Source organism: Dromiciops gliroides, chromosome 2 (genome assembly GCF_019393635.1).
Source record: "Dromiciops gliroides isolate mDroGli1 chromosome 2, mDroGli1.pri, whole genome shotgun sequence".
In the NCBI taxonomy this organism is placed as follows: domain Eukaryota; kingdom Metazoa; phylum Chordata; class Mammalia; order Microbiotheria; family Microbiotheriidae; genus Dromiciops; species Dromiciops gliroides.
In genome coordinates this window covers 79251216-79275932 of record NC_057862.1, presented here as the reverse complement: position 1 = coordinate 79275932, position 24717 = coordinate 79251216, and the positions used below count along the sequence as shown (strand labels likewise).

General features: G+C 40.4%; 2 protein-coding genes and 1 non-coding gene across 6 annotated transcripts in view; all 3 read left to right on the top strand.

The window, feature by feature from the left end:
* Positions 1–272: 272 nt before the first annotated feature.
* LOC122741518 (cytochrome P450 2C19-like) lies at positions 273–19968 on the top strand. The gene is made up of 9 exons (XM_043985055.1): positions 273–696; positions 3046–3208; positions 6833–6982; positions 11597–11757; positions 12582–12758; positions 13698–13839; positions 14808–14995; positions 17757–17898; positions 19449–19968. Exons 1-9 carry the CDS (start codon positions 517–519, stop codon positions 19628–19630), a joined length of 1485 nt encoding a protein of 494 aa, XP_043840990.1. The 5' UTR covers positions 273–516; the 3' UTR covers positions 19631–19968.
* Positions 2836–2942, top strand: LOC122744749. The gene has a single exon (XR_006355097.1). It is a non-coding gene; the product is annotated as a U6 spliceosomal RNA (small nuclear RNA).
* A 4151-nt stretch (positions 19969–24119) lies between the features above and the next one.
* Positions 24120–24717, top strand: part of LOC122743070 (cytochrome P450 2C42-like) — a 31765-nt gene continuing 31167 nt past the window's right edge. For 2 of the 4 annotated variants that reach the window (XM_043987765.1, XM_043987766.1), the window contains exon 1: positions 24130–24235. The gene's annotated coding sequence lies outside the window, so the exon portion shown is untranslated. Of the gene's footprint in view, positions 24236–24717 lie in introns of all 4 variants that reach the window. The other 2 variants (XM_043987767.1, XM_043987769.1) reach the window with 2 other exon arrangements.

The following is a 24717-nucleotide window of genomic DNA, read 5'->3' as shown; positions in this document are numbered from 1 at the left end:
TCCAGGTTTTTCTGAAAAGATCCTGTTCATTTCTTATAGCACAATAGTATTCCATCACAGTCATATATCACATTGTTCAGCCATTCCCAAATTGATAAGCAGCCCATCAATTTCCAATTCTTTGTCACCACAAAAAGAGCTGCAGAGTGATAAATGGGATATGTCATGCCCTGTTGCACAAAACCCTAGTGTCATCAATTTTGCTTAACTGGTTTTGTTTGTTGAAAGTATTGATTCTACAGGGAGTGAGGCCATATTGGGAAATAGCTGTGGCATGTAAGAAGCAAAGTGAATCAGCAAAACTTAAAAAAACAAAAAACAAATTTAAGGACTCCTGATATTTTAAGATTAACTACTATAGAACAAGCTGTAGAGTTCTCTTATTGGCAGGCCAAAGTCAATTGGAAGCTTACTCTGGACATCAAGGAATTATTAGCTGATTGATCTTGTGTTTGCAATCCTCCCCAGCTTTGCATTCTAAGCCCTCTATTGCATTCATAGTAAGGAAGAACGTCAATGGATCCAGTGGTAGTCACTGCTCTTACCTTACTGCTCTGTATCTCATGTCTGCTTCTCATTTTATCATGGAAAAGGGGCTTTGGAAGAGGAAAGCTTCCACCTGGTCCTTTTGCTCTTCCCATCATTGGGAATATACTGCAGGTGAACCTTAAAGATATTCCTGAATCTCTTTGCATGGTAAGTAAGCATCTTTCTCTCCTGTTGGTTTCATTCCTGGACTCTAGGACAGTCAATGTGTTTTGGGAGATTGTCTTCAAACAGATTATTCTAATGAGTATAGCATGTTATAGTAGGTAGGTAGCTTGTAGGTTTCCAGATCATAGTTTGATTCACAGCGGGACCCACTGCTTTGGCAGTAGCTGGCTGCCATAAGGTTCCTGTAGGTGTAGATGAGGTGTAGGTGAGATTCTACAAAAAGTGCTAATACTACTTACCTTGGCACTGCAAAGTTCTAGGAGAAAATGTCATCAGCCCCACTTAAAAGGCTGATTGCCCACCATAGGAAAAAAGAGGGGATAGTTAATGTGCCTGATTATTTCTGCAGCCTGAAGAATGAGTAGGTTCTGCAAACAGGCACAAACCTCCAGCCTATGTTGGATCAGAGCATACGTTCCTTCACAGGAGAACTGACACAGCGTCTGCGTGCAGCCCCAGTACTTGTGTGTAATCTTGAGTGTGGCTGGCTTAAAGCAAGGCCAGTCTCCGGAGGAGCCAGCAGGTTCTGAACTCATAGCTATAGATCTCAAAGCCTTGGAAAGGTATATCCTGGGATAGTAGAAAAGTCATTGGACTTGGAATTAGAAAGGCCTATGTTCAAATCCAGTTTTCGACATTTTACTAGCTTTGCGTCCTTGGGTGTCACCATGACCTCAGTTTCCTATATCTGTATGAAGACGTTATTAGTAAATGTCATATCTGCCTCATGGGGTTGTGAGAAAAGATTAAATGAGGTTAACATATGAAAACAAAAATATGTTCTCATCTTTACCTGGAAGATAGCCTAACTGATATTTTTACCATATCCTTCCCAGACATCCCCTGATCTTTGGGGTCTCAGTTTCCTCATCTGTAAGATTATATGATTGGCTTAGAAAAAGAGTTCTTAATCCTTTTTTTTGTGTGTGTGAGGCAATTGGGGTTAAGTGACTTGCCCAGGGTCACACAGCTAGTAAGTATTAAGTGTCTGAGGCCGGATTTGAACTCAGGTCCTCCTGACTCCAGGGCCGGTGCTCTATCTACTGCGCCACCTAGCTGCCCCGAGAGTTCTTAATCCTGGGACCATGAACTCCCAGTAGGTCTGTAGATATATTTCAGAGGTTCTATGAACTTGGATGGGATTTTATTCTAATATGTGGTTTCCTTTGTAGTCCTATGTATTTTATTTTAAAAATATCATTCAGAGGAGTACACAAGCTTCTCCAGATTACTATAAGAGTCAATGGCACAAAAAAGGTTAAGAACCTCTAGTTTAAGTGATGTCTAAGGTCTCTTCCACATCTAAACCTGTAATCCAATCATACTAATTTGTAGGGTTTCTACTGGAATGAGGAGGAGCCTTTTCTGCTCCAGAATTTCATTGACAGCATTGTCCATATTCCTCAACTCTGCTATTCTCAAAGCTTTAAACTAATAATAATCATCATAATAAATAAACACATACGGGCAGCTAAGTGGTGCAGTGGATAAAGCAATGGCCCTGGATTCAGGAGGACTTGAGTTCAAATCCAACCTCAGACACTTGACACTTACTAGCTGTGTGACCCAGGGCGAGTCACTTAACCCTCATTGCCCCACAAAAACAAACAAAATACACACGTAATAAATCATAATAATAGCACTTACATAGTAATTTATGGTTTGCAAAATGTTTTACAAATATTATCTTCTCACAGCAACCCTTAGAATTAGGTGCTATTATTATCCTCATTTTACAGATGAGGAAACTGAGGCAGACAGAGGTTAAGTGACTTGCTTGGGATCACATAGCTATTAAGTGTCTGATACTGGAGCTTGAGTCAAGTCTTCTTGATGCCAGGTCCATGGCTGTTATCCGCTATAGCATCTAGTAATGCAATAATAAGCTTAACCTCTCAGGAGGGTTGGGGATGCTACACTGAGACCATAAACTGTGTCTCATTAGCCAGTCTTCTGGCTGCTAGCCCAAGGCACAGAATGACATTTTAGCCTTTTCAGCCATCTATGGCTTGTGTTGGTTGCATATGTTGTATCATCCTCTCTAGTAAATGTCAGAAATGTTTTAAAGGGGCTAATAATGGATCGAGAACTTCTCCAATAAGGTTAACAATAGTAATCCAAGTGCTCGCTTCGGCAGCACATATACTAAAATTGGAATGATACAGAGAAGATTAGCATGGCCCCTGCGCAAGGATGACACGTAAATTCGTGAAGCGTTCCATATTTTTAAAAAACCCAAAAAGCAAACAAACAAAAAACAATAGTAATCCAAGCTGTTTATCACCTTGATTCAGTGATTACCCTCTCACTACTGCCCACATCTCTTCACAGCTAGCAAAAGAATATGGTCCAGTGTTCACTCTGCAATTGGGTACTGAGAGTGTTGTCGTGTTACATGGATACAAGGCAGTGAAAGAAGCTCTGATTGATCATGGGGACAAGTTTGCTGACAGAGGACATATGCCAATTTTTGAATTCATAAATAATGGATTAGGTATGTTTCTGCTTTGTGAAGCATGAGAAGAGAAAGATAAGGATAGGAAAAAATAGTATTCCAAGAAATTGGTGGAAATAGACCCAGTTTCAAACCAAAGATCCCAAAGCAGTGGCATTTTGGGGAGGATGTAGTAAGTGGTATGGAAGACATTTGTTCTTTCTCCAGGGCATTGGCTACATAATTTCATGTTATATGTTGTAGCCAATTAAAGTAGGAAGAAAGAAACTAAGGGAAAAATAAAAAGACATATATAAAGAGAAAGAAAGAATGAAAGAAAGGAAGGAAGGAAAAGGAAGAAAGTAAGGGAGAAAGAAAGAAGGAAAGAAAAAGGAAGGAAGGAAAGAAGAAAGGAGAGAGAGAGAGATTGAGAGAGAGATTCTGGGGTGCAAGAATCTTAGGGGGAGAAGAAAGATCTACCTCTCCCATCTATCTAGCCTTTACAGTTTGCTGTAATCATTCACCTTTCAAGTGTGACTTTTACCTTCAAAGATTCATTACTCTAGGGGTAGCTAGATGGTGCAGTGGTTAAAGCACCGGCCCTGGATTCAGGAGTACCTGAGTTCAAAGCCAGCCTCAGACAATTGACACTTACTAGCTGTGTGACCCTGGGCAAGTCACTTAACCCCCATTGCCTGCAAAAAAACCAAAACAAAACAAAAGATTCATTACTCTAGTTCATTTTCTAGTTAGTTGGAATTTTCTCCTTGCTGTCCAGAGATCCAGTGCTCAGCAGTCTAGCACCTACATTAGTGTCCTCCTACTGGACAATGACCACAATTTTATGTAGTTTGGGATTCCTAGGAACATGTCTTCTGGCAATCTGACCAGTGTCTTTTCCATCTTCTCTATGAATATGTCATAAGAGCCATTGTCAGATGCCTTCCTGAAATCTGTGTCTAGTATGTAAAGGCATTGCCTAGATCTACTAGTCTGATAATTCTGTAAAAAAAAAAAAAAAGAAACTAGATTAGGCTAGCAAGACCTATTCTTGATGAACCCATGTTGATTCTTGTTGACCACCCTTTCTAAGTGTTCACAAATCAACCTCTGTTAAGAGGAGCAAGAATGTGAATAACTGAGACAAGATCCCACACTATGTAGGACATTGAGAACTTTCTCTTACCATGTGATATCTCTTGTTGGGCATATGCACAATTATATCTGTTGATGCTGAGAGCAGAAAAGTGTGAGTGGCAGCTGTGATAAAATAATGGGACTTGGCAGACGCCCAGGAGCCCCACCTGGAAATTAGCCTAAACTGATTGAATTAAGTGAGAGTCATTGTCTTTGCTGATTAGCCTATTTCAAGTTAATTAGAGTGTAACCACACCTGACTGGCCCTTAAGAAGGTATTGTTCTCAGAAGCCAAGGACTTTGAACTCAACTCAAGACCACCTTCAAGTCCAGTGAACCAATAGATTTGGATGATGCCCACCAATCAGCTTGAAGCAGTGTGTAAGGACTGCCTCTGCTCCAGACCTATAAAAAGCTTCCACACTCAGTTTGAGAGGAGTTCGTGATTGAAACAGGCTCGTTGTGGAGTACTTGAGGAAGAACCTGACCAGGCTGGAACTCTAGGCTAGATAGGCCTTTCCTTAACTTTCTGAACTCCATGTGAATACCTGGTATGCTTTGATAAATGCTTAATACCCAAAGACTGGTGCTAAATCTTCTAATTTAAGGTGATCATAAATTAGATTTTTTTGGGGGGGTGTTTGGTGAGGCAATTGGGGTTAAGTGACTTGCCCAGGGTCACACAGCTAGTAAGTGTTAAGTGTCTGAGGTCGGATTTGAACTCAGGTCCTCCTGAATCCAGGGCTGGTGCTCTATCTACTGTGCCACCTAGCTGGCCCCATACATTTGATTTTTTAGACAACACATTTAGATTTTAAATGTCACATAGCCAATAGAGATTATATGAGGTTAGAAAATTTGCCACCAAATGGATGAAATGAAGCTGGTGGTCAGGGATTTGCTACCTGCCATCAGTTATAGGCAAATCGAAATTTCTTCAGTCTGCAAGGATGAACTTCCAAAATATTGAGCCTTTGAAGACCAAGCAAGGAGCCCAAGCATAACCAATGTGGATCAAAATTCATATGAAGGAAAAGGTAATCTATACTTTTTGAAATAGTCTTAAAAATTATAATAATCTGGCTACTTCTGGAGTAGGTTGTCTTGCTTAGGCTACTAGAACTAAAATTAGGACAACAGTCCCTCCCATGGCTTTCAATAACCTAGAGCCTGGAAAAAGTCTGTGATAATCTTTTTCATCACTGCTCCTGATAGCCTAACTAGAAAGCAGACCCACTTTTCTGCTATAGCAAATGTGGATCACTTGTAGTAGGAACATCTGAGTAAATCAAGGTGGGAAATGAATGAATGGATCAACAACAATAGCTATTACTATATCACCTACTATGTGCCAGGCATTGTGCCAAGTGCTTTATAAATATTATTTCACTTGATCTTCATAGCAACCTTGGGAGGTGGGCACTGGGCCTGGAGTCAGAAAGATCTGAGTTCAAATCTAGCCTTGGATGCTTGCTAGCTGAGCAATTAATTTAACCTCTTTTTGTGTCATTTTCCTTACCTGTAAAATGGAGAGTAATAATAGTGCCCACCTCCCAAGAATGGTAGGAGGGAATAGTTGGTGAGGGTCATACTCCTCCTTTCATCAACTCCATAAAGATAAGGGAGCTACCCCAGCCCTCTTCCATTACTAAACCTGAGCTAGAAAACCGTACCATTTCTAAAAATCCTTGATCTTAACTTTGCAAGCTTATGAGTCCTCCCAGTGTCAGCTTCTATTTTTCAGAGAGGCATTTAGTAAAATCAACATGAATTACAATCCATTCCAAGGAATATTAGTTACGTTCTTATTCTAAGGTTCCCTCATGAAGGATCATGAAACAGAGGGTGAAGAATTTCATCTTGATAAAGGTCCTATGGAAATATAATTACAGGTAAAAGAATGGTTCCCAATAAAAAGGTAGTTAGGTGAAGTCCCATCCTATATCTGGAATCAGAAGGTGAGATCTGAAGGGAAAGAAGGATATGACATGCTAAGCTATGGTCCGTGTATACCATAAAGGTCTGTGTACATCTTTGCCATGGCTCAAATTAACTACCATTCTTTGTATAATTGTTAGATTTTTCTCTTGACTAAACAATAATTTGTTTTCTTTTTTGAGGGATGAGGCAATTGGGGTTAAGTGACTTACTCAGGGTCACACAGTTAGTGTCAAGTGTCTGAGGCAGGATTTGAACTCAGATCCTCCTGATTCCAGGGCCAGTGCTCTATCCACTGTACCAGCTAGCTGCCCCTCAACAATCATTTTCCCATAAACATCAATCCTTCATAGTACCTTTCCTTAGGGAAAAAAAAAAAGAAAGCTTAAGAAAAGCCATCTGATATAGGAATGATAATGTGTGGGATATGTGAGATGGAACAGGAAACAGTACTAATAGAGGAGAAAGCAAACTTACAGGTGCCCCACTTCATTCTCTTCTCCTAGAACAAGGGGTGTGGGTCAAGGAACCTCGGGCATGGACTTTTTGACAGGGACTGTGAGGAACTTTAGGGTCTAAGGCTTCTCTTCTTCTTGCTCCCCTTTATAGGACTTGGTGTAAGCAACGGAGAGAGATGGAAGCAAATACGGCGCTTCTCCCTCATGACCCTGAGGAATTTTGGGATGGGGAAGAGGAGCATTGAGGAGCGAGTCCAAGAAGAGACAAAGTACCTTGTGGAGGAGTTAAAAAAAACAAAAGGTTGGTGTAGAAAAATCCATCTTATCCCTGGTAACTTATGCAGATTGAAGTTGGTCCAAGGAATTTGCAATAGCCTAAAAACCACTTTGGGTGTACTTTAACTTTCAAGTCCGCCCTGGGGATGTGCCTATAACTTTGTGGTCAATCAGGGTCAAGACAGCTAAGAAAAGAGATGAGGAGCCAGTGCAGCTCTGCCTGTGGGGAGGCAGTGTGGTGTGGCTAAAGGAGCAGAGTTCAGAGCACTGCCCTGCTCAGGTATCCTGGGTTTTTGTCCCAGCTCTTTGAAAACTGCCCCTGAATTTTATCACTGTGCCAGCAGGGCTTCACAAGGGACCCCTCGTAGGACTTAGGGACCTTTTTGCCTATTTCTTTCTTTCATAGGCTGCTATGACTAAAGAATTTATCACCTAATGGCTGACCTCCTGATGAGTATCTCTGTGCTTAGCGAGGCTGGTCCTTAGACAGTGGACTCAGGATGCTACCACAGCTGTACCTGTAGAGTCAGCTTGGTAGCACCTGACAGAGTCTGGGCTTTATCAGCACACCCTTCCAGAACCCAGAGTCACCTCCATTTCATGAGGAACATCTATGGGGATAACTTTTGGTGTTTTTATTACTTTTCAGATAAAGCGGAGCTTTCAAGAAGCTAGCACCACTACTTGTGATACCTTTGGTCAACAATTCCAGGGGGAGAAGGCGTTCCTTTAGGATCATTTTGGGGAGTCTGGGGATTTTCTTGATGTTTTGCTGAGTTAGCGAAGGAAGGGAAGCGGGGCTGAGAACATTGCTAGGAAGGCAATGAGCTGACCCAGTAGCATCTCTTGGAAGCTTTTTCCCTTCATGTCTCCTCCTCCCCGCAATCTAAACTCTCTAAAAGAGGATTTATCTTTCTTCTATGAAATCCAAAGCTTACGGGGTGCCATAGGACACGGGTGGAGGGTATAAATAGAGATGCTGATGCCATAAATCCTATGGGATATCTGCTTTTGTTGTTGTTGTTGTTTTGTTTTTTGCAGGGCAATAAGGGTTAAGTCACTTACCCAAGGTCACACAGCTAGTAAGTGTCAAGTGTCTGAGGCTGGATTTGAACTCAGGTCCTCCTGAATCCAAGGCTGGTGCTTTATCCACTGCGCCACCTAGCTGCCCCTGGGATAACTGCTTTTTAAATTGTAAAAGGCAAAACCTGTGTGTGTGTGTGTGTGTGTGTGTGTGTGTGTGTGTGTGTGTTGGGTGGCAGGAATTGGGCAATGATATGGATTGCCAGATGTTGGTCATAATTAACCAGATGTGCTCTCCTACTTCAGAATATTTCACCAGGAAAAAATAACATAGGAATAAAATGAGAACAGTATTATGACAAAACTGTGGAGTCTGGGACCTTTGCCACTACCCTGTGTACATTGTTGTCTCTGCCATTATAACATAAGCTCTCCGAGGGCAGGGATTACTTCCCTTTTGTCTTTTTTTTTTATTTTAATTTTTTTTTTTTAGTGAGGCAATTGGGGTTAAGTGACTTGCCCAGGGTCACACAGCTAGTAAGTGTTAGGTATCTGAGGTCGGATTTGAACTCAGGTACTCCTGAGTCCAGGGCTGGTGCTCTATCCACTGCGCCACCTAGCTGCCCTCCCTTTTGTCTTCGTACCCCTGGTGTTTAGCACATAGCCTTGCACATAGGAAGAGCGTAGTAAATGCTTATAGAATGGTTGATTGATACTCTCTCCTCCCTTGCTTCTACAATACTACTCTCTACTGGTTCTTCTTCCTGTCTGACTTTTGCTTCTCAGTATTCTTCTCCAAGACTCTCTCCTTGGCCCTCTTTAATATAACCACCACCTCTATCACCATCTCCCCTCTGACCTTGATGGAGACAGCCCAGGTCCTCCTAACCCAAGAGCCTGGGGAACAACAACACTTCCACTCCAGTATCCACAGCCACCCCCTTGTGGAGATGCAGCCTGGCAACAGCTCCCACAGATGCTGCAGCCACATATATTGAAAACTATTTACAAAATGAATACAAAGTAGTTTGGGGAGAAGATGCACCTGAATGATCCAGGCTTGTCAAACCACCTCCACCTTGACGATCATCTCCCTTCTGACCTTGATAGAGGTAGCCCAGGTCCTTGAGCCCAAGACCTTGGGAATAACAGTGCCCCCTGCCAAATCACTTCTAGACCAGTTTCTACAGTTAGCATTGAGAGGATAAATCATTGTGGAGAAGGGGCCCATCTTTCTTATTACCACTAGCAACAACTGATGACTAGTTACCACCAATAGGTAGATAAGGACAAGGGCCATAGGAATGCCAGCAACCTCTAGACCATTGTTCCTAGTCCAGCCCTCACATCTATCATCTGAGGAAGCAACTCCTGTGGAGAAGAGGCTGGTCATCTTTACCAATTGCTGGCCAATTGCTATTCATAGAGCAGATGGGCCAGCCTGGCTAAAGCAGTGTGGCACCATGAGGGAGAGACAAGAGGTGATATATGCCAGTCAAGGCAACCTACCAGCACCACCTTGACATCATCTCTCCTTAGATGGCCCAGGACCCTGAACCCAAGAGCCTTTGGAAGGACTAGGCTTCCAGCCCAATGACTGATTGAAAGAAAATAAAATATAATTTAAAAATAGAAATGAAGAAGTCTGAAAGAAAAGCTGATATAAGTGAGGTGATGAATAGGGATTTAGAAATGGAAAGTAATGAGGTATGGGGAGAAGAACACTGTATTTGAGGCCAGGAGAGGAGTTGGGTTGAATTCCATTTCTTACTACTTCCTAGTTGTGTAATCAGGCATAAATCAGCTAACTTTCTTGAGCTTCAGCATTCTCATCTATAAAATGGGAATTATACTATTTGCACTTAAGAGTCTTATGTGGGACAGCTAGGTGGCACAGTGAATAAAGCACCAGCCCTGGATTCAGGAGAACCTGAGTTCAAATTTGGCCTCAGACACTTGACACTTACTAGCTGTGTGATCCTGGGGAAGTCATCTAACCCATATTGCCGCCCCCCCCCCCAAAAAAAAGTCTTATGTGGACCAATTTGGTCGCTTCATAAAGGGTGGTTTGTTTTCTTTTTTCTTTCTTTTTTTTTTTTTTTAGAATTTTATTTTCCAAATTACATGGAAAAGCAAATTTTGACATCAATTTTTAAAAAATTTTGTGTTCCGACTTCTCTTTCTTTCTCCCTCCCCTACCACCCCCGCCCCAAGAACTCAAACAATTCAACATAAATTATACATGAGTAGTCATGGAGAACAATTCTACATTATCTAGGTTGTGAGAGAAAACAGAAAAACAAAACTTCAGATTAAGGAATTGTCAAAAAAAAAAAATGTGTTTCAGTCTGTTTTCAGATACCATCAGTTCTTTCTCTGTAAATGGACTGCAATTTTCATAAGTTTTTCAGAGTCATTGGATCATTGCCTTGCTGAAAAGAACCACATGCTTCCCAGCAGATCATCTTACATTAATGCTGTTATTTTGTATGCAGTTCATTTCTCTCTGCTTCAGTTCATGTGGATCTTTCCAGGTTTTTCTGATAGCATCCTGTTCATCATCATTTCTATATAGTACCTTGAACTTGACAGAGAATTTTCTTCACAATAGCCCAGCAGAGTAGGTACCATACATTTTGACATTGTAGTCAATCATCATAACTATTTCCCTCCATCTCATTCCTTTCCAAAGATATTTACTCTGTTGTCTATCTTATTTTGCCCTAATCCTCCTCAAAAGTGCTTTGCTACTGACTGCCCCCTCCCTTGCTCTACCCTCCCTTCATTCACCCTTCCCTCCTTATCCTCTTCCCCTCCTACTTTCCTGTAGGGTTGAATAGATTAACTCTTCCCAATTGTGTGTGTGTGTGTGTGTTATTCCCTCCTTGAGCCCACTGTGATGAGGTTTAGGTCTTAGAGCTAATTCTGTTTTCTAAATTTTTCTTCTTCCTTCCCTCCTCTCCCTATGAAATCAAGCAATTCAATATATGTCATATATATGGTGTTATGCAGAACATCTTTACCTTCCTCAAGAGTGTTTTGCTTTTTTTACAGCTCCCTCCCCCAAACTTCCCTTCCCTCCTTCCCCTCTTCTCCCCACTCACCCCCAATCTCCTCCCACTTTTCCTCAGGGCAAAAATATATTACTATACCCGCTTGAGTATGTATGTTATTCCCTCTTTGAACCAATTCTGATGATAGTGAGGTTCACTTACTGCCCCGCTCCTTCCCCCTCTTCTCCTCCCCTCCATTGGCTTTTTTCTTGTTTCCTTCATGTGAGCTGCCTCTCCCCATTCCACCTCTCCCCTTCCCCCTCCCCCAGTCTATTCCTCCTACCCCTCACCCCTATTTTAAAGATGTCTTCATGGGTTAGCTGGGTGTCACAGTGGACAAAGCACCAGCCCTAGGCCCAGGAGGCCCAGAGCCCAAATCTGGCCCCAGATACCAGACAACCCATGGGGTGGTTTATTTTCAACATGATTGTACCATACAAGTGTCAGCTAGAATGTAAGGGAAACCAAGACAGTCAGGTCCCACCTAAAGTCAAGCAAGCCTTCCTTTTGATCACAATGGCAATGTTAAAATCAATCTCTCTCTCTCTCTCTCTCTCCTTTAGGATTACCATGTGACCCCACAACCATCCTTGGATGTGCTCCTTGCAATGTAATCTGCTCTATCATTTTCCAGAAACATTATGAATATAAAGACCAGAAATTTCTATATTTAATGAAGCTTTTAGAAGAAAACATCAGGATCCTAAGTTCCCCGTGGATTCAGGTGAGGCCAGTGTTCACTCTTTCTGGAATTCAGAATGTTTTTTTCTTTACTTCAAAGAAATTACTGTTAGGAGCTAGGCTAGAGTTCATTATATTGTACCACTGGGAGTCAACAGGGCAATCCTGGGATGTGTTCACATTTTCTTCTTCATTGACAAGCACTAAAGACAGAGGTCACCTCTATGTGGTCTGATTTGAGGGATATTGTAAGGTCCCTCCCTGGAGTGATCCACCCACTGTTCACAGGCACTAAATATTAAAATTTGTGTTACTAGAGAGAAGCTGACTTTTCCCTTGAGCACCAGTTTAGCAGATGAGCTAGCTGTTCCAATGGAAGGTGGTAGGCCAAATTCTTAGAAGACTTCACAATGAGAAAGGACAAAAACTTCTTTGTAGGTAAGAATTGAGAGTGGAGGCTAAGGTATTCTTAGACAACCAAGGAGCAAAATACTAAGATATTTTTTAGGGCATTTGTATAGGAAATAATGATAAAAAGTTACTATTTTGCATAGGGCAAATTTGTCCCACCCTTATTCGTTTTTTTTTGTTTTTTGTTTTTTGTTTTTTAAAGAAATGAGTCTTTTTTTTTTTTGCTGGGCAATGGGGGTTAGGTGACTTGCCCAGGGTCACACAACTAGTAAGTCAAGTGTCTGAGGTCGGATTTGAACTCAGGTACTCCTGAATCCAAGGCCGGTGCTTTATCCACTGCGCCACCTAGCTGCCCCCCCACCGTTATTCAACCCTCTTCTGAACATTATCCAAATGCCAGAGTAGAGAATTATTTTCTCTTTCTAATTAAGTATGATACAAAATTCTTCTTTTTAGGTCTACAATTGTTTTCCATCTCTAGTACATTATCTCCCTGGATCTCATCGTGAAGTAATTAAAATTGTCCAGTTAATACATAAATTTATTTTGGAAGAAGTGAAGGAACACCAAAAGACACTGGACCCCAGTAATCCTCGGGACTTCATTGACTGTTTCCTTATTAAAATGGAGCAGGTACAATGGGGACTAGTGGGTTTGAATCTCAGGTCTTGTGGGTTAAATGGCTTGAGTAATAGAGGCTGTTTTTCCCAGTGACACCCACATTCACAAACATAACACAGTAAATAACCATGTATTAAGCATAGTGTGCTCTGAGCACTCTATGGGGCAGACAGAAGAATTAGAAGATAGGGTCCTGGCCCTAATGGAATTGCTAATCCAACAGAAAGAAAGAAGCACATGTAAGGATAATATATATATATATATATATATATATATATATATATAAAATGATCAGGGATGTCTAAGGAAAGACAAAATAGATTGTAAATTGAAGATTTAAGTGATGAAGGAATTTGGAATTAGCAAGAAACACATCTGGGGAGGATTTAACATAAGTTTTCCTCTTAGAAGACTTAAGCTTTGATCTGCATCTTGAAGGAGGTCCTAGACAGTGAGGACTCTGCAACAACAGTGGGGTATTGGGAACCTGAATCTGAGCAACCTGACTGGAATGGGAGGACTGCTGTGGCGTGTACTTGGCGGGAGGATGGTGGGTTTTACTCTTCATGACCCCATTTGGGGTTTCCTTAGCAAAGATTCTGGAGTGGTTTGCCATTTCCTTCTCCAGCTCATCTTACAGATGAGGAAACTGAAGCATAAAGAAATGAGATGATTTGCCCAAGGTCAGTACCAGAGCTGGGTGTATAGCTAGATGGTGCAGTGGATAGAGCATTGGCCTTGAAGTCAGGAGGACCTGAGTTCAAATCCGGCCTTAGACACTTACTAGCTGTGTGACCCTGAGCAAATCACTTAATCCTGATTCCTGCCATCCCCCCAAAAGATCAGAGCTAGGATTCAAACCAAGGTCCTCTGCCTCCAAAGCCATCACTCTTTCCTCTGTGCCATGCTGCCTCCCTTACTTTTCAATTAATTGTACCAAATCATTCCTAGGAAAAGCAACAACCACAGTCTGAATTTACCATTGAAAACTTGGTCTGTACTGCAACTGATCTATTTAGTGCAGGAACAGAGACAACAAGCACCACCCTGAGATATGGACTCCTGCTTCTCCTGAAACACCCCGAGATAACAGGTAGGATATGGCTAATATATGCAATAACACACATCCATAATTTCATCGGTATGAGAAGAGCTTATGGTCTTTTGGAGACTTTCCTTGGAAACTTTTCTGTTGTCATTTTAACATATTTGAGTCATTACATGTTCAAGTTCACTTATTCTTCCTCCTCTACCACTACCCCCACCCTGCTTCATTAAGTGGTATGTAATTGTGAGTTTTTTATTAGGGATAGGCATAAAGTTAGTGATAAGGATAGGAACTACAGCTCTGTGACAGAACTGGAAGGAACTGAATGATTGATTTTTTTTTTTTTGTGGGGCAATGAGGGTTAAGTGACTTGCCCAGGGTCACACAGCTAGAATGTTATAGCTCATTGATGACCATAGGAGGAGCTGGAGCATCTGGATTCCTGTCACTCATACAGCCATGCAGGGGAGTTCTTTGGGCCTATTGTTGGTCGCATTGACTTCTATAGCAGGTCCAGATAGAGACCCCTCCTCATTTCCTTAACCAAAGGCTGCTTGGCCTGTATTTTATTAAAGACAACTTGAGCCTGTCCTGAGGGCATGGGCCATAGGTGCCTCATTGGATTCTCAGCTGACTTAAGAAACTAAAATGGAATTTCCATCTATCTATCTGTCATCTATCTATCATCGGTCTATCATCTATCTATCTATCTATCTATCTATCTATCTATCTATCTATCTATCTATCTATCCATCTATCTCAATCATCTCTATCTTTCTGTCTGTCTTTCTATCTATTATCTATCATCTTCTCTCTCTCTCATCTATCTATATATCTGTTTGTCTGTCTGTCTGTTTACGTAATCTACATACCTACCTATCTATCTATGAGAATGTGATGGTCAAGTGCATTATTTGCCAGTGTAGCTCTTGATGAAAAATCAGAGAAAATATGAGAGAAGGCAGTTCCCCCCCCCCTACTTTTAAAATCAATTTTTATTTGTATTGTGACAGAAAAAATTCATGAAGAAATTGATTGTGTGATTGGCCGAAATCGAAGTCCCTGCATGGAGGACAGAAACAAGATGCCTTACACCAATGCTGTGATACATGAGATACAACGATACATTGATCTCATCCCCACCAGCCTGCCCCATGCAGTAACAGAAGATATTCAATTTAGACAGTATCTGATCCCCAAGGTCAGAAGTATTTCTCACTATAATGGAAGATTTTATAGTCTTTCCCATTGAATCATGGAATATTAGAGTTAGAAGGAACCTTAGACCAGCCTATATTTCTGAGAAGTGGTCCCAGAATTTCAATTTGAAGGGATTTCATTGGTCATGTTGCCCACTCCCAATCTGAAAAAGAATTCCATCTACAGTATGCTCAACTTGTGGTCATCCAACCTTTCTTTGCTTGGAGACTTTTTATGAAGGGGAACCAACTTTTGCTGTGTCATTCCATTCTAATCTTGGACAGCCCTAATTTGAGGGAACTTTTTTCTTACATTAAGCCTAAATGTGCGATTTTGTAACTTTAATCTATTCTTCCTGGTTTTGTCCTCTGAACAAAACAGAACGAGTTTACTCTCTCCTTCTAGCAACAGTCCATAAGATACTTTGTCTCTTGTTCTATTATATCTTCTGTTCTCTCATCTGAACATCCCCAATTCCTTCAATCCATCCTCATATGGAATGGACTTGTTAGTCTTACCATTCTGGTTGCCCTCCCTCCAGTAGCCTCCAACTCTTCGATATCCTCCCTAAAATATAACTTGTAGAAAGGATATAATACTTATTTGTGATCTGATGTATCAGAGTACAGGGGGGCCTACTTCCAAGTTGCCATTGACTCTTCAATAATTACCCTTTGTATATGGTCAGTAAGTTTTAACTCCACCTAATTGTGTGATAGTCTAGCCTGTATATTTTCATCTTTTCCAGAAGAACACGAAACACTTTATCAAATGGTTTTGCTATAATCTAAGTAAACATTATCTACAGAATTCTCCTGATCTAATTAACACCCTCAAAAAAAAAAAGAATCATGATGCCATACTAGATCTTTGTGACCACTACTTCCTTATCTAGTAATTTCCTTATTCCTTCCTTTTCTAGATTAAATATCTCTTTAGAAATATATTCTAGGGGCAGCTAGGTGGCACAGTGGATAGAGCACTAGCCCTGGATTCAGGAGGACCTGAGTTCAAATCCAACCTCAGACACTTAACACTTACTAGCTGTGTGACCCTGGGCAAGTCACTTAACCCCAGTTGCCTCACACACACACACACACACACACACACACACACACACACACACACACACACAAAAGAAAGACAAAAGAAAAAGAAAAGAAATATATTCTAAGGGAAAGCTAGGTGGTGCAGTGGATAAAGCACTGGCCCTGGATTCAGGAGGACCTGAGTTCAAATCCGGTCTCAGACACTTGACACTTACTAGCTGTGTGACTCTGGGCAAGTCACTTAACCCTCATTGCCTGGACAAAAAAACCCAAATGTCTTCAAGAAATATATTCTAGAGTCTAGAGTGCAAATTGGGGTATACTCTTTTCACTTTTTTTTTTCTTGCACAGGTATCTAGATGCTCTCTTATTTTCTCCTTATTTATCTGGGGTATTAAATCCCTATTAGCCGAATTCATTCATTCATTCATTCATCCATTCATTTATTTATCTGTTTGTTTGTTCATTTATTTATTCTGTCCTTTTCATTTCAAAGATAATTCCCTTGATCAGAAAAAACCCAAAACAAAAGAAAAAGAAAAATTGAGAAGTTCTGTATCTTCTCTTGTCACCTGTCATCCTCATCCTATATCCTCTGAGTTGTGGGGTTATCCTTTCTTTGATCCTCCTATTTTTGACAATATAGTTGTTTTTGTGGGGTTTTTTTGGTGGGGAAATGGAGGTTAAATGACTTGCCCAGGGTCACACAGCTAGTAAATGTCACGTGTCTGAGGTCAGATTTGAACTCAGGTCCTCCTGAATCCAGGGTCAGTGCTTTATCCACTGCGCCACCTAACTGCCCCCACAATATAGTTTTTAAAAAATCCTTCTTGTTGCTCTTTGTTAGCCTCACCGGCCTTTGTTCATTTTAGGCTTTACTACTTCTATCATTCTTATGGAACTGTGATGTGCATCTTTTACTTGTCCTTGTCTTTTAAAAAATCTCATTTGGTTGGTGAATTCCTTGTAATAATAATAGCTATTGTTTATAAAGTGCTTTGAGGTTTGCTTTACATAGATTATCCCTGTAGAAAGAGATATTATTATAGTCATTTTACAGGTGAGGAAACTAAGTCTCAGGGAGCTCTAGTTTTTAAAAAAATATATCCTTCCACAAGGAGTCACCAGCCACTATTCTTCTCTTCTTCCTGGATTTCTTAGCAGATAATACTTGTGAGCCTACTTTACCATTCTTTAGAATACAAGCTGTGCTTCTTCCTCAGAGCATCCATTTTTTCCTCTCCAAGAAGAGCTACAAATTTATTAGCTTTTTCCTTATTCCTCTGTGTGATATTATTTTATTCTTTAGCATCCTGAGACAAGTCAGAATTGATTTATGCCTCTTTGGATCATCTGGCATCTGCTTGAATTTATCCATGACTGGGATGCTTATTATCTACTCAGGCAGCTCTTTCCTTCTTTGATAGACCCAATGGTCAAAAGTTTTTCCTTTTATTAACCTGAGATCTGCTTCCCTGTGTCTTTTACCCCTTGGTACTAATTCTGCTCCACAAGGTGTTAAAATTTAGTTTCATTTCTTATAATAGTATTGAAAACTTTCTAATTTACCCTCAGACAGACAAAAAATATCGACTCTTTCCATACTTAAAAATGAGGGGTTTTGACTAGATGATAGTTATAATTTCTCTTTCAGCTGTATAACATTCCATGGTTCTTATTTTCTAATTGTTTGTTTGTATCTGTTCATTTCAGGGTACCACCATAATACCATTATTGTCTTCTGTTCTGTATGACAATGAAGAGTTCCCCAAACCAGACCAGTTTGACCCATGTCACTTCCTGGATGAAAGTGGCAAGTTTAAGAAGAGCGACTATTTCATGCCTTTTTCAGCAGGCAAGATATTCATCTAAATGTGTGCATCAAAGATGGAACTCAGAGGATCTGTGTTTCAATCCAGCTTTGCTATTTATTACCTGTGTGACCTTGGTCAAATTATTTCATTTCTCTGTGCTTCAGTTACCTTATATGCCAAAAGATCGGGTTGGACAAGATGACCATTATAGTCCTTCCAAGTCCTAAAACCAGAGAGTAGGATGGAGACACAGTACATCATTCTTCTAAATCTCCTTGGGCCACAGTTCATTAACTGAATCAATTGGGAATCAGTCTGAACTTATTCCAAAAAAGAGGAAGAACTGAGATGGTGGCCACTCTGTTCTGCATCCAGACCCACAACTAAAGCCTCCCAATATGAAAAACTATCCTCTTAGTCATCCCCAACAAGGACCTATTTCTCAGGCAAAATCTAGGCTTTTATGTCAACATGGTACATGACATGCTACAATCTTGTGTCTTATCAAGCCAAAGAAGGGGATTGGGTTATCTTGAGGACCCAATTAGTCAGGTACCAATTTGACTAACGTCTAATTTTAGATTTTGCAATTTTGTAGAAATGTGACTCCTGACTAGGACACATGAGTATGGACCTCCCCCCCCCCCTTCCTAGTTATGTACATTTTTTTTTTTTTTTGCGGGGCCATGGGGGTTAAGTGACTTGCCCAGGTTCACACAGCTAGTAAGTTTCAAGTGTCTGAGGCTGGCTTTGAACTCAGGACCTCCTCAATCCAGGGCCAGTGCTTTATCCACTGTGCCACCTAGCTGCCCCCGTGAGGCTGGATTTGAACTCAGGTCGTCCTGAATCCAAGGCCAGTGTTTTATCCACTGCGCCACCTAGCTGCCCCAGTTATATACATTTTAACAAGGCTCTATTGTCACAGAATTATGGGTGATGGTCTGTCTTGTCCTTTCACCTTCAATTCTTGGGGGGACCTATTGGTTGTCAGGTAAAGGTAGTGATAGCAAAGTCTGGGACTGGCAGATGTGAATGTTAGCAGGCAGCTAATTATCCCTGACATTGTGGTCTCCAAGGCCATGCATGCTCTGCTTGCTTGGTTCTAATACGTGGGTTAGAACTAGGAGTGAGTAGTTAAGACAGGTGGCTGGATGGCCACGAAGTTGGGGGGTAGACTCCAGAGTTGTTTTTTGTCCAGAATGGTGACAGGAGGTACACAAAAGGAACTTGTATCATTCTTCTGTCAGCTTTCCCCATTGCAGTCACTCTGGGTAGCCATAAACTTAGTCCTTGAAATTATAAATGAGTGATTGTTTCTCCCTAGGGCAATGACTCCTTTCCTCTGAATAGAAATCTCAGGACTTGCTCTGGCTCAGGGGGATTGATTTAGAGAAAGGATACCAAAGGGGTCTCCCCTCTCTGTTCAGGAGGAACTGGCTCTTCAGAGGAGTCAAGGACCAGAGAGGGAAGAATGCATACAGTCTTTTACCAAATGCCACTGAATGTTGATGGGATACCTATAAGTCAGAAGAAGTAGTCTAAATGATTTAGAAGTCTATAAATATAAAATCCTTGTATTTGTCTCTTTCAGGAAAACGGATATGTGTTGGTGAGAGCCTGGCTCGGATGGAATTATTTCTGATTTTTACTACCATCTTACAGAATTTTACCTTGAAATCTCTCGTTGACCCAAAAGATATCAACACCACCCCAGTTGCCAGTGGATTTGGCAAACTACCCCCCTCCTATGAACTCTGCTTTCTACCTTTCTAAAACATGTGAAGGACCACCCTTGATTGCAACTCTGGAGTCTCTTCTTGTACTATGAAGCTGTCCCAATTCCGTTGCCTAACAATGAAAACCCCCTATGATTTCAGCCCAATATACCCCTGTCACTTAATCTACTGTCCCCTTTGGCGTTTGCCAAAATAATGACTTAATTTTCCCCAACATTCCCCAGAAATTCCCTTTTCCTGGAATATTTCTCCTCTTCTTCAGCTCCACTGGTTGAAATTCTACCTCCCCTTCAAATCACAATTCAGATCTGTATCCCTGTAACCTTTTGTACTTATAATCTGTACTACACAATTGAAGACTCAATTCTATACCCATCTTGTGTTGTGCATTCTTTTTTTTGTCCTTCTAAAGATATGACACATAAATTTAATAGACGCTCTAAAACCTTTTTAAAGATAGAGAACAGAGCTGAAGTACAAACCCAGCCGCATAATTGATTTATCATTGTCTAACTTTCACATGTCTCAGCAGTCTGTTTTTTCCTGATAAAAGTATTTTATTATTTCCTAGTTACATGTAGAGATAGTTTTCAACATTTGTTTATATAAGATTTCCAATTTCAAATTTTTCTCCCTCTCTCCCCTCCCCCTCTCCCCTAGACAGCAGGTAATCTGATATAGGTTATATCTATCTATCTATCTATCTATCTATCTATCTATCTATCTATCTATCTATCTATCTATCTATCTATCTAAAATAACATTAAACATATTTCTGCATTAGTCATGTTATCAGAGCCAAAAAGGAAAAACCTCAAAAAAAGAAAAACAATAGCACCAAAAACAAAAGAAATAGTATGGTTCAATCAGCATCCACATTCCACAATTCTTTTTTTTATTCCCTGGATTTGGAGAGCCTTTTCCATCATGAGTCCTTTGGAACTTTCTTGTACCGTTGTATTGGTGAGAAGAATCTAGTCTATCACAGTTGATCAACACACAATGTTGATGATACTGTGTATAATGTTCTTCTGGTTCTGCTCATCTCACTCATCATCAGTTCATGCAAGTCCTTCCAGGTTTCTCTGAACTCTTCCAGCTGTGTTGTGCATTTTTTTTTAAATAAAAGTATTTTATTACTTTCCATTTACATGTAGAAATAGTTTTCAACATTTGTTTATATAAGATTTCCAATTCCAAATTTTTCTCCCTCCCTCCCCTCCCTCCCCCCTCCCCTAGACAGCAGGTAATCTGATATAGGTTATATATACACAATAACATTAAACATATTTCTGCACTAGTCATGTTACAAGAGAAGAATCAGAGCAAAAAGGAAAAACCTCAAAACAGAAAACCAACAGCACCAAAAACAAAAGAAACAGTATGGTCCAATCAGCATCCATATTCCACAGTTCCTTTTTTTTTTTTTTTTCTGGATTTGGAGAGTCCTTTCCATCACGAGTGTGTTGTGCATTCTTTCAGACATGTTAGTAGATCCCATCTTGTGCTCCTCACTAGATTGTAAGATTCTTGTTAGAAGGGACTTTGTCCTATACTTGTATGCAGTGATCCACCACCAATTGCTTAGAAGCCTTTTTCTACTCCTTAGACTTCAAAGGCTATACCACTTCAACACATACACATACCCCACTCTGATGGCAGCTTAAACTGCTCACAATGTGATTGATAGCAGTGAGGTGGTACCTTGGACAGAGTGCAGGACCTGGAGTTAGGAAGACCTGAGTTAAAATCCAGTCTTCTTAAGGGAAAAAGTGTCCAGAGATGAAATGTCAATTAGTCCATATCACTAGTCATGGTGGTAATTGATTGCTGTCCTCAGGTTCTCATCCTCCTGGGATATAAATAGTTTTCAAAGGCTTACGGTTACATATACATCGATCTGGTTTGTTGTTAACAATTATATTCTCATCATTAATACACAACAATTTCTGTTAACATATCAAGTAGAGAACATACCCAGTAATCTCTCATTCTTTGTACACAGATGAAAATGTTAATATTTTTCCAATTGCTTTCTAGAGGCAAGTCCTTTGTCCACAGAAACCTAGTACCGGGACATTTTGGTACTTTTTGAGCTACCATATGAGCAGGATGCTGAAGGCCCTCACTCTACAGAATGCTACTGGAAAAGGCTTGTTTCATTTACCCATCATGATATACTTCCAAATTATGCACAATATTCCAGTTTTCTTTTTAACCAAAAGTCTGAGAACCAAACATTGGCTATATGCACAGGTATTTACAAGTACTTTAAAAAGTACTTACAAGTACCTGTGCTTACAGCCAATTTTTAGTTCCCAGACACTTGGACAAAAAGCAAGCAAGCAAGCAAGAAAATAGTAAAATTACTATCAGCAGGACAGCTAGGTGGCGCAGTGGATAAAGCACTGTCCCTGGAGTCAGGAGGACCTAAATTCAAATCTGGCCTCAGACACTTGACACTTACTAGCTGTGTGACCCTGGGCAAGTCATTTAACTCTCATTGCTCAGCCAAAAAAAAAATTACTTTCAGCAGCCTCTGAAAAATGGTAAGATTTCTACTTTCAGCTACATTGCCTATCTTGGTTGATTCTATTCCTACCAGAGGAAAGGATGAAACTTTGAAGGGATAATCAGTCTCTTAGCTTCTCACAGTGCTTGGTATATTAAAAAGTGCTTAATAATTGCTTTTTCATTCATTCATTTGTTCATTCACTAATTCACTAGGGCATTCCAAACCAAAGAATATTGGGGAGCAACCCCTCCTTTTCCCATTGGGACATTCTAGGTTGCATTTCTATAGTACTTATGGTCATAAATACTGCCCAAAAAAATCTCAGAAGGAATCATAAGGCCAATCTACTTCAATTTTCACTATTTCATTATCATTTCACATTAGAAAACTGCCTCTAATCTCAGGATTATTTGAAAAACATGGGCTACCAAGTTAAGATGGCATGAAATTAATACCTCTTACTGCCCAAAGAGCAGATGAGTATGTCACACTAGAAAACAATTTAATAGATGAAATGGAAAACTTAGGGTTAGAAGTCAATCAGTCTATCAAATATTAATTAAATGCTTCACAGAATCACAGAATTTGAACCGAAAGGGATTTCAATGCCTGTTTAGTCTAACCCACACTACAGGAAACACTACTATAATATACTGAACAATTGGTGGTCCAGTCTCCTCTAGTCAAGCTGGTAGTGGTACAAAATCAAAATGGAAACAATTCCTGTCCTAAAGGGATGTATATTCTACTGGAAGAGATAACCTGTCCATCCATAAATGTACTTATATAAATGTAGGATGCCGATGTGGTGTAATGGGAAGGGCAAAAAGTTAGAGGAACTGGGTTCAAATCCCAATTCTGCTATTTACCTGTGTCAACATGGTCAAGTCACAACTTCTCACGAACTCAGTTTCCTTGTTTGTAAAATGAGGGGATTGGACTAGATGGTCCAATTAAGGAAGAGACCAGTGTTCTTTCCATTGTATCCTTCCCTTACTTTATTTAAATTTTCATATCCCATTTTTTTTTAATGAGGCAATTGGGGTTAAGTGACTTGCTCAGGGTCACACAGCTAGTAAGTGTTAAGTGTCTGAGGCCAGATTTGAACTCAGGTCCTCCTGAATCCAGGGCTGGTGCTCTATCCACTGTACCACCTAGCTGCCCCTTCCCATGTTTCTTAATGATGTATTAAAATAGGTGGGAAATGTATTTGTGACACATTTTTATATCTCTATATCTTTTTTTGCTTAATGTAACCCTTGCCATTATTTTTCTATGTTTGGGTTAGATATCATGTATGATATTTGGGGATGCAACTACTAGATGTCCAGAAAACTGGTTATTATAGCTTTATGTTTGTTACAGAGCAATTAACCGAGCGCTGGGCTGGGAATCAGGAAGACTCATCTTCATGAGTTCAAATCCAGTCTCAGATACTTACTAGCTATGTGACCCTGTGGAAGTCACTTAGCCCTGTTTGCCTCAGTTCATCATTTGTAAAATGAGCTGGAGAAGGAAATAGCAAACCACTCCAGTATTTTTGCAAAGAAAACCCCAAATGGGGTCATAAAGAATCAGACACGACTGAAATATGACTGAGCAACAACAAAAGATTTCCTTAGGTGGAGTTAAGTGAGTGTTTTTTTTTTAAATCCAGTGTGTTCTTTCAATATAATTTTTTCTTCAACTAGTTAAATATTTCCCACTCTCCAGTCTCTCTTGTGGGCTCCAGTAGTTTGGGAAATCATAAAGAAGTTATGAATACAGGAGGTATCAAATCTAGTTTGGAATCTAAAATGTAATTTCTGCCAACACTGTCTTCTTTCCCTTCATCCTGCTCTTTCTCTCTTGGCCATGAGGTCATTTTTTGGTCTGTTTTGCCCAGGCTCTGCACTGTGAGAGGCCACAGGTTAATCATAAAGGATCAAGTCTTTCCTATTGGTTCAAATGTGGGGTGGGGTAAGAAGTTCAGGAATCCAGAAATGGGATCTGGATCAGAGTAGAGGAATAGAAGCTATAAAGAGAGAATTGAGCTTCACGTCTGAGCAAGCAGGGAGCCAGCTGAGGTTGCCAAGCATCATCAGTCCCAGAGGTATCACTGAACCAGTGTTCTGCACCAGGAATCAGGTGAGGTGATCTGTTCACATAGTGTATGCTTCAGTTTACTTCACTGAGGGTGGTCCATGGTGGTTGTCCTATTCTAGGTGCTACAATTGAAAGTCATGAGGTTTGAAGTCAGGGGAATTTAGGTGATTCTGCCACTTATTAACTGTGCCACCTTGGGCAAATTATCTAACTTCTCTGAGGCTCAGTTCAAATTAAGTGGTTGCAATTGATGACTATTATGTATGATTCCTGCTAGATCTAAATCTAAAACACCTTTTATTTCCAAGGTCTAATAATAACACATTTCTATGACAACAAAGTACTTTTCTCATGACAGATTTGAAAGGTTGCTGGTGCAAATATTGTTATTCCCACTTTACAGATGAGGGAATTGAGGTCCAGAAAAGACCAATGACTATCAGCAGCAGAACTTAAACCCAGGTCTTATGACTCCAAGTTCAAAATGTTCCACTACACTACCCTAATCAAGGTTGTTCAGGGCT